This window comes from Cajanus cajan, chromosome 3, assembly GCF_000230855.2.
Source record: "Cajanus cajan strain Asha chromosome 3, NIPB_CcT2T_4, whole genome shotgun sequence".
Classification (NCBI taxonomy): domain Eukaryota; kingdom Viridiplantae; phylum Streptophyta; class Magnoliopsida; order Fabales; family Fabaceae; genus Cajanus; species Cajanus cajan.
In genome coordinates this window covers 74,852,296-74,861,618 of record NC_138519.1, presented here as the reverse complement: position 1 = coordinate 74,861,618, position 9,323 = coordinate 74,852,296, and the positions used below count along the sequence as shown (strand labels likewise).

At 32.9% G+C, this 9,323-nt stretch overlaps 2 protein-coding genes across 4 annotated transcripts; one reads left to right on the top strand and one right to left on the bottom strand.

The window, feature by feature from the left end:
* Nucleotides 1-2,756, top strand: LOC109805413 (2-oxoglutarate (2OG) and Fe(II)-dependent oxygenase superfamily protein). The gene is made up of 2 exons (XM_020367472.3): nucleotides 1-832; nucleotides 2,305-2,756. The coding sequence occupies exons 1-2, from the start codon at nucleotides 35-37 to the stop codon at nucleotides 2,551-2,553; spliced, it is 1,047 nt and encodes a 348-aa protein (XP_020223061.1). The 5' UTR covers nucleotides 1-34; the 3' UTR covers nucleotides 2,554-2,756.
* A 139-nt stretch (nucleotides 2,757-2,895) lies between these two features.
* LOC109805414 (uncharacterized) lies at nucleotides 2,896-8,101 on the bottom strand. 3 transcript variants are annotated; one of them, XM_020367473.3, is made up of 3 exons: nucleotides 7,591-8,101; nucleotides 7,230-7,364; nucleotides 2,896-3,352 (listed from the first exon to the last, which is right to left on the bottom strand). In XM_020367473.3, the coding sequence occupies exons 1-3, from the start codon at nucleotides 7,973-7,975 to the stop codon at nucleotides 3,129-3,131; spliced, it is 744 nt and encodes a 247-aa protein (XP_020223062.1). In that variant the 5' UTR covers nucleotides 7,976-8,101; the 3' UTR covers nucleotides 2,896-3,128. The 3 variants fall into 3 exon arrangements, with proteins under 3 accessions (XP_020223062.1, XP_020223064.1, XP_020223063.1); XM_020367475.3 differs by lacking the exon at nucleotides 2,896-3,352 and adding an exon at nucleotides 5,605-6,386 and having other exon boundaries at nucleotides 7,591-8,089; XM_020367474.3 differs by lacking the exon at nucleotides 2,896-3,352 and adding an exon at nucleotides 5,607-6,268 and having other exon boundaries at nucleotides 7,591-8,095.
* Nucleotides 8,102-9,323: the final 1,222 nt, after the last annotated feature.

Below are 9,323 nucleotides of genomic sequence, written 5' to 3'. Positions count from 1 at the left end.
TAAGCGATCCGTGCCACTCTCATTCCATTATCCAATGGAAGTAAGCGACGAAGGGAACGTGACGAGGGTGCAATCTCTCGCCCAATCGGGTCTCTCCCGGGTCCCGCCCCAATACATCCAACCACCGCAAACCCGACCCGTTCGCCAACCCGACCCGACACAGACCCTTCCAGTCATCGACCTCTCTTCCTTCGACCTCGCCGCCGTCGCCCACGCCTGCCGCCACTGGGGCGCCTTCCACGTCACCAACCACGGCGTCCCGCCCTCCCTCCTGGCCGCTCTCCGCCGCGCCGCCCTCTCCTTCTTCATCGACACCCCCATGCCGGAAAAGCTCCGCTACGCCTGCTCCCCCGCCGCCCCCGCCTCCGAGGGATACGGAAGCAAGATGCTGGCCTCCACCTCCGAGTCCTCCTCCACCGCGCTGGATTGGAGGGACTACTTCGACCACCACACGCTCCCCCTCTCGCGGCGGAACCCTCTCCGGTGGCCGGAGTTTCCCCCCGAGTACCGGGAGACGGTGGCGAGGTACAGCGAGGAGATGAAGGGTTTGGCGCAGAAGGTGCTGGGTGTGATTTCGGAGAGTGTTGGGTTGCGAGCTTCGCGTATTGAAGATGCGGTTGGGGAGTTTTATCAGAATGTGACGGTTAGTTATTACCCTCCGTGTCCCGAACCGGACCTCACGCTGGGGTTGCAGTCCCATTCGGATATGGGGGCCATCACGCTTCTCATTCAGGATGATGTTGGCGGGCTTCAGGTTCTCAAGGGTGACACGTGGGTCAATGTTCAGCCCTTGCAGGATGCTGTTCTTGTTCTCTTGGCTGATCAAACTGAGGTAAACAAATGCACCCCTTTTCTTTCTACTTTCTCGCAATGAAATTGGGAATTTGGTTGAAAGTTTGATTTTTGCATTCGACTTAAACAAAACTTAGCTACGATTTCTTATATACTGTTGTTGGTGTTGTTTTTCGATCAGAATTGGAGTTTTATCTCAGTAACCGGATAGTGATGTTTGGAAGAAACAGTTGCGTAATTATAGTATTGATTTTGGAATTTGTATGTTTTGAGGTAGTTGTATCGAGTATTGTTAGGCAAAATTGACATCTAATGTAAACCTTCCATGTTTTGAGTACGAAGATGAAATTCTAATTCTGATTTAAAAGAGTAAAGAATTGTTAGTGTGTTTGATTTGGTGGTAGAGAACCATGGTGGATAATTAAATCATGGTGAATTCACCGTAAAAGTAATTATTTTTTGCTTCTAAAAGTCATGGTGAGTTCAACTCACCACGGATTTACACATACACTGTTTAAGTTTTGTCCTTTTTGTACTTTGTGTTGTGCTTTTCATACGAAGAAATATGCTTGCAATAGACCCTACAACACTTTCTTTTTACACTCTTTTATTTGGTGAAATTCACGAGAGTTTCACTGGGTCACATTTCTGATTTGGTGGGTTTTATTCCCAAAGTAGTGAGAGTTACGGGAATTTGAACTAATAGATGAAAGTGTAAGTGTGTAAGAAAGAAAATTTAATGAGTGTGTCAGCATTCTTCTAATATGAAATTAAGTGTTTTAGAGAATATTAGTTGCCTTGCCATTTATTTGAAGTGCTTTGAGAGTTAAAAAACCAGCTGCTTGAAGGGTTTTGGGGAAGGTATTTATTTTAAATTTTAAAATTTAAATTCTTGGGCATGGCCAAACGGATATATGGGAGCAAATGTGTGGCACGAGTATGGTATAGCATAAATTCGGTGCAATTGTCTTAAAAGTAAAACATTATATGTGCATAAGTACATTGCAAAGGAATAATGGCTAGGATGATCTATTTGCGGCCAGTGTTGATTGAATTGATACAGTATAAATTGTTGTACGTGTATTATCACTCAATTATGATTTACTGAATACTATATTATATGTAATATTGCAAGCTGTTCCACTTCAATAGGGGAAATGGGGTATGGTGAAAAATTCTGTTGAAAAGAGATTGTGTTTTTTCTTTATAGAATGATTATTTGGAACTGGTAAAAATGGCAGTGTCCTTTTGATTCATTGAGTTCAGCTAAATTAGCATACAATGTTTCTTACCGAGTTATAAGCCTTTGTTAAAGTCATTTTACTTTGTAAATATGGTATTCAGTATTCTACAATGTGCCCTTTTAACAGCGGATTCTGATGACTTGTGATTTAACTATGTTCTCCTGCTAGATCATTCATTCATTAAGTTAAATAAAAATTGGGTTTAATTCAATGAGAAAAAAAGTTGAAAGTTTTCCATTCTACTAACAGAAAATTCTTTTGGCACCAGATTATAACCAATGGAAAGTACAGGAGCTGTGAGCATAGAGCAATTACTAATCCTGATAGAGCAAGGCTCTCCGTGGCGACATTTCATGACCCTGCTAAGACAGTCAAGATCTCCCCTGCTTCTGAATTGATAAATGAGTCATCACCTGCTAAATACCGGGATGTTGTTTATGGAGACTATGTATTATCATGGTATACCAAGGGCCCTGAAGGAAAACGAAATATTGATGCACTTGTGCTGGATTCTTAGGTTAGAGCTTATTTCACTCCTGGTCTCGTGGCCTGTCTTGTATCTTGTGGGTGAAAGGAAGTAAAATTACTTTATCATGCAAAACTTCTTATATCATCATACTTTTTTCATATGGATCTTGGGTTACAACTCAAACTGAGAATGACACAAATGTGTGAATTTGAACAATAAATTATTCAAAGTATCATAAACATTGATTGTAATTTCTCTCCACCAATTTCATGTTCAGGCTTTCAAGAGGTCCATAGTTCAAATGAGCATGAAGATTTTTCTTGAAATGCTAGAGAGCAGGTAGCATATCTTAATGCTGTCGAGGCATTAATGTATCTTGATATTTATACACAACCTAATATTAATAAGATATAGTTTTTCACCTACATGACACAAAGATATTTGGAATGAAGTTGAGGCACAAAATGCTACAATTATTTCTTTCATTAACTTATCACATATGATAAAGGTAAAACACTGTTATCTATCACAATAAATACCTATAAATTCTCCCCTTAATTGTCGTATCCTTCTTATAACTTTTTCTTCAAGTCTTTACTTTCCTTTTGGAATCGGTAAAAGAATTAGTCTTGATACTGCATCTGCCTTTTAAGCATAGCCACGTCTCTAGAGATCTCGTCTTCTGCCTTTAAACGCAATCGTCTTTCCTCACGAATTTCGTGTTTAATACTCAAAACTAACTCTTGCATAATGGAAATCCTCGCATGCAAATCATCTGGATAAGCATAAGTTGATGTCAGTGGTTGATCTTCAGGTTCCTCCACAGAATACTCAACTGCAGGATTCTCTGCAAAATGTGTTAGAAAAGGATGAACAAATGGATAGGTAGTTTTGGCAAACGAATGTTAATTAGGAAGAATTCTTTCAAATTCTGCACACTTCAAGGCTCTCCTTGTTATCCTGATTTGCCTCATAGGAAAATGATATTTCTTTTCTTTGACATAAAACTTATACGAGTTTAAAAGAATTTTTGACAACTTTTTTCACCACAAAAAGTTCTTTATTTTTAGTAGAAAGACTCTAAATAAACTCTTTAAGTTTGTATTCAAACAAACTGTTTGCATACATTGTTAGTGATACACGTGACCTTCTGTTCAAAGGTAAGCTTGGTCATCTTATTAGGCTTGATAAATGTTGTGTGAATGCTTCCAAGACAAAGGGAAATGTTATGACCTCTTCTTTCACAATTCATCTTAATCTTGACAAGGTCCTTGATTATAGCCTTCCTCTTTTCAATTAAGGTGAAAAATAAGTCTCGATCTTATTCTCTCCAACCTTGGCATTCTGGAAAATTTTCAGTGTTGTTAAGCGTGATCTCCATGTAGAATAAGGATCTTAGTAGGCACATAAAATTTCTACATCATGATCTGTTATTCAACCGTGCAATTGGTCTTCAGACTCTTCACAGGCCTGTACTTGAACACTGGAGCATTCAAATTCGTGTTGTATCCGTATTTCCACTCGTAATTGTAAGGACTAATGACAGGATCATAGCTTGGGGCAGTGGTTTCGTGATTTGTATCAACCTTTTCTACTTTTTGTATGCTTTCACCTCAGCAAAATCACTATTTACATTGTTCAACCAATTGTATAGTAACCAACCTAGCAAGTAATGTGATGTTACTTTTATAATTTAAAACAACTATTTTACATTAATTTTTTTTTAAAAAATGATGTACAAAATTTCCTTTACACTAGTTCAAATTAGAACTGATATAGCATCTGTTTTTAATTTCAAAATTGCATTTTTTTTTCACACAATTCTCTTTGGCTCATTCCTAAGTATTTTTTTTTACAATTTCAAACAATTTTACAAACAAAAAACTTAGTGGTATAACTTAGACCATAATTGTCTAAATAGACAAACGTACAAGATAAGACTTGGTTAATATTGGTGGTGCAAGTCCTGGTGGCCATCATATTATAATATACTTTAGCATCTTGTTTTATTCATTTATAAATGATATAGAGCATTTCATTTATGTGCATATCATAACATAATAAAATTTGTAAAATAGTTCTTAAATATATCTAGTAAAGTATTTTTGTTAATATGGATAACAATAATATATTGAGATTAGTATGTGAGCAATGACCTCATATTAGAGATTATAAATATAAGATATTAAATCTTTACATTAATTATGTAACAAAATATTAGATTGTCTTGCCATAAAATCACTATATAAAGAAGTTATGAACATATGTCATAAACAATTCTCAAAATGACTATGATATACGTAGTCCTTAAATCTTAAATCACTATGATCTCTACATGACGAGTTGTATGTTTTGTTATTATTTAACATTGCTTGTGATTTTCTAAATGTTGTATTGTGTAGACTTTACATATATTTCCTTATGATTTTACTAAATATATTATGAAAATTATTATTTTGTATGCTTTTAGAACTTTTTTTGAAGTTAATTTTTTTTTGTAAAATTATAAATAAATAAATTTAAATTTTTTCTGAGTTTTATTTACTCTTAGTTTAGTTTTGGTTATCTTTTATGGGGTGAAGGAATTTGTGGAAAGATGGACTCTAACTCACGTGAACCACTTTTGATCACTTAAGCAAGACAAATAAAAATAGCTAAACCTAAATGAGAAGTAATCATACTTAAGAGAGTCAAACTCCAAAAGATAAAATAGTTTTGCTTGAGCAACACTTTTTGTCATTTAACCACACATCTGATAAGAATCATTATTACTGTTATTATTTAAAGGCCCAATAAAGAAGTTATGACCTATCTCACATTCTAATGACATTTTATTTATTTATTTATTTATAGAAAAAGGATGATTACATGACACCTTCATGACATCTCCATTCATCATATGTGTCTTTTTATCCTTTTTTAATTTCTTGATGACCATGAGTAACTAAACTCACTCGTTTTAGATGTTGATGTAACTCAATTAAATCCATGTATTTATTTTTTTTAAAATTAATTATTAATGTTTTATTTAGTTATTTATTTTCTCTCTTTCTATTTTTAATGGTTATTTTGGTTTGATCACCCATGATTTTTTTAAGACTGAATTTTATTGAAAAATGCTTTTAAATATGTGAATTGAAAGATGAAATTAATAAAACTTAGGTATTAGCCAATTTTTCTAACTTCTTATTATAATGCAAGTCGTTTGGTTAAATTTAGATGATATTGGGAGACTAATCAAAAAAACTTAGATTTTCACACTTAAAAAAATTAGAATTTCATTAAATTTATGATTATTGGAATAATTTGAATTAAAAACTAACAATTGATTGTCCAATATATGTGAAGATGATCTAGCGAAATCAAATTCAAATGCTTTTATTCATATTCATACAAATTATTTTTTCTGCAATTTTATTCAAAAGGAAAATCTTAAACATCCAATTTTATTATCTTTGAAGTCTTTGCTTTAACTTTTACAAAAAATTAAAGACATCTTTATAACCTACATAGGATAGAATTGAATTTGAGTAAATATTTGTAAGTTTCTTCAGAAACGGTACTTGGACACACCAAGTTTGACACTTGTGCAATTTGGTTTGCTTGCTGAAGACTCGAGTGTCCTAACGGGGCATGTGATTCTCAGTAGCCAAGAACTTCCTTGAAGCACAATTATAATTGCTTCCTCCTTCCTTGTTCATGAAGCGTGTGGAAATTTGTTCCCATGTACTTTGCATGTTGAGATTCGACTCGTATTGTGTGACTAAGCGATTTGCACAAGGGAATTTCATGTTATAAGAGGAAATTCTTTATCACAATTTTAACCTCTTTCCCATGATCCATTGTTTTAGGTCGCATCTCCCGACATAGTCTAATTTCCACTTCAAAATATTTTTAAGCAAAACAAGATGCATAAAGAAAGATGAGAATTCAAAATCTACTTAGATTTACAAGCACAACATTTCATCACCGTCTTCTTCTTCTTAGTTGAGTTATATAGGACAAAGACAAATGTTTGTTAAAGACCATTCTGCCTATATATGTTAGAATATAAACTTGTTCCTTGAAAAACTCACATAAAACAAAAAAAATAAATAAAATTCCAGCAGAGATAAAATTTCTTCAATTTTTATTAGCACAAATACATTTTTTAATTCAATAATTTTTTAACAAAATCACATATCCCCATAGTTTTCAAATTTTATAATAAGATGAATAAGATTTAATCTAGTCTCGAAAAGAGGAGTTTAGGTTTTAAATTTGACTCATTGAAACATTTTCTTAGGTTGAATTCATATTTTTCCAGCTTCATTTACTATCTTACATTCTTTAAATTTTTTTGACAATTGTATATCAATAATAAACTATTTTATTTAACGGATTTTTTTTGTATAACTTAATATTATATTTATAAGAATATTAATTATTTAAAAATGTATATTGTACAATATATTATAATATTAATATTGGCATATTATATTATAATGTTGAGTTAATCCGGCATGAGTTCATATATTTTGAGTATTGATCTGGTTGAATTCAAATTTAAATAAATAATCTGATAAAATTTCAGAATGAGAAGGAATAGATATAAACCCAACTCAACCTTTTTCTTGGTCACCCCTTCCAGGTAAGAAATTTAACCAAATTTGATAAAATGACATTGCAAAAACTGGATTGAAATTTATGGTCAAAGAATTCAAATTTTAGTGAGAGATGGATACCGCGAAGAGACAGAGGAGTAGCAGTGGGACGAAGAAGAAACTGATGAGAAACAGCAATAGGATCACGGTAAGGACTCACAGTCTGATTCTTCTTCATATGGTCCCGGTTGGTTGAAACAGTACCACGGTTAGTGCCTGCATGAGAAAAAATGGATTGAAATTAAGAAACTTATATAACTCGTCTAAAATCTAACTCAACAAGTGTTCATGCAAATTTTTGGCTCTAAATGTTCCGTTCTTGGTGTGAGCATGATGTATGATGTGTTGGATATCCACATGGATAATATATCATAAAATTGAGTTACTCTAAGTGAATTTGTTGAGAGGTGGATATGGTTAAAGTATAATGAGATATGGGTACCATAATTTGAAGGGCGAGGAGAGGAAGAAGGATGGTGAAGAGGAGAAGGTTGGTAACGTGGGACTAGGAGTGGAGCTGGAGGTGGAGGTGGATTCTTGATATGGTCCCATCTGGGTGAGACATGATCAGTACTAGTGATGGGTACGTCTGCATGAGATGATAATTGGCTCCTCCTGCGTGTATCAACGTTGTTGTTACTATGAGGTGCATCAGAGGATGTTTGGTTGTTCCTGCTGGCTGGAGCAGAAGAAAGAATGTGTGCAGAAGATAAATCTTGGTTGCCGTGGCCTTGGTTGTTGAATGCATCACTTGTAAAAACCAGTGTTGTGCCACTCAGATCGAATAGTGTCCAACTCCGAGGACGAATTCTCCTCTCATTGCTCATTTGACTCTTCCTCCAAACTTTCCTTTCCCCCTTTTCGTCCCTAGCTACACTTTCCTCTTACTTATCAATCATTTCATTTATTCCATAGACGAATGCTTGGAGCATGCAAAATATATGGTTATTATAACACTACTTGGCTTTGAAACCAAGCTAATAGTATTTTTGAGAAATTCTGCGTACCCCACTATAATTATGAGATATCGGAACAGTTATTTTATTTATTTATTTATTTTTATTATAATTATTTGTTTAATTTTTATTTTAATTTAATATTTTTTATAATTTATCTATATAAATTTTTTTTATATTTTTTAATTTATATCTTAATGTAACATCTATTATAATTAAAAAGTTTAATATTAATATTTTGTTAATATGTTTTAGTTTTTTTTTTTGTGATAATTTTTTAAATTTATAGTATAAATTAGTTTTTCAGTTGTATTATTTATTTTTTTTATTTTAATGTTTTTATAATATTATTATGATTTTTTGTTTTTAATTTTTTAATTTTATCATATATAAACAAAATTTATTATGAAAATTGACTTTTTAATTATTTTTTTTAATTAGTCTTTTTGATTGATTCATTTTATACAAATTTTTAATCTAAAATTTATGTTATTTTAAACTTATCTTTTAAAATTTATTTATTCACATGTATCAAAATCCTTCAATTTTCATGGATACCATACCAATTTCCTAATATTTTATGGTCCAGAGTTCGGCACCCACATGCATGCCTAAATAATTTATATAGTATTTTTATTTAAAATTATATATTTAATTATATATTATTTATTGGTTCAACAATATATAATTAGATTGTTCTATCAATATTATTAACTATAATTTTTTTAAAAACTAGCTGCTTGAAGGGTTTTGGGGAAGACATTAATTTTAAATTTTAAATTCTTGGGCATGACCAAACGGATATATGGGAGCAAATGGCACGAGTATGGTATAGCATAAATTCTGTGCAATTGTCTTAAAAGTAAAACATTATATGTGCATAAGTGCATTGCAAAGGAATAATGGCTAGGATGACCTATTTGCGGCCAGTGTTGATTGAATTGATACAGTATAAATTGTTGTACGTGTATTATCACTCAATTATGATTTACTGAATACTATATTATATGTAATATTGCAAGCTGTTCCACTCCAATATGAAAAATGGGGTATGGTGAAAAATTGATCTGCTGAAAAGAGATTGTGTTTTTTCTTTATAGAATGATTATCTGGTAAAAATGGCAGTGTCCTTTTGATTCATTGAGTTCAGTTAAATTAGCAAACAATGTTTCTGACTGAGTTATAAGCCTTTGTTAGAGTCATTTTACTTTGTAAATAT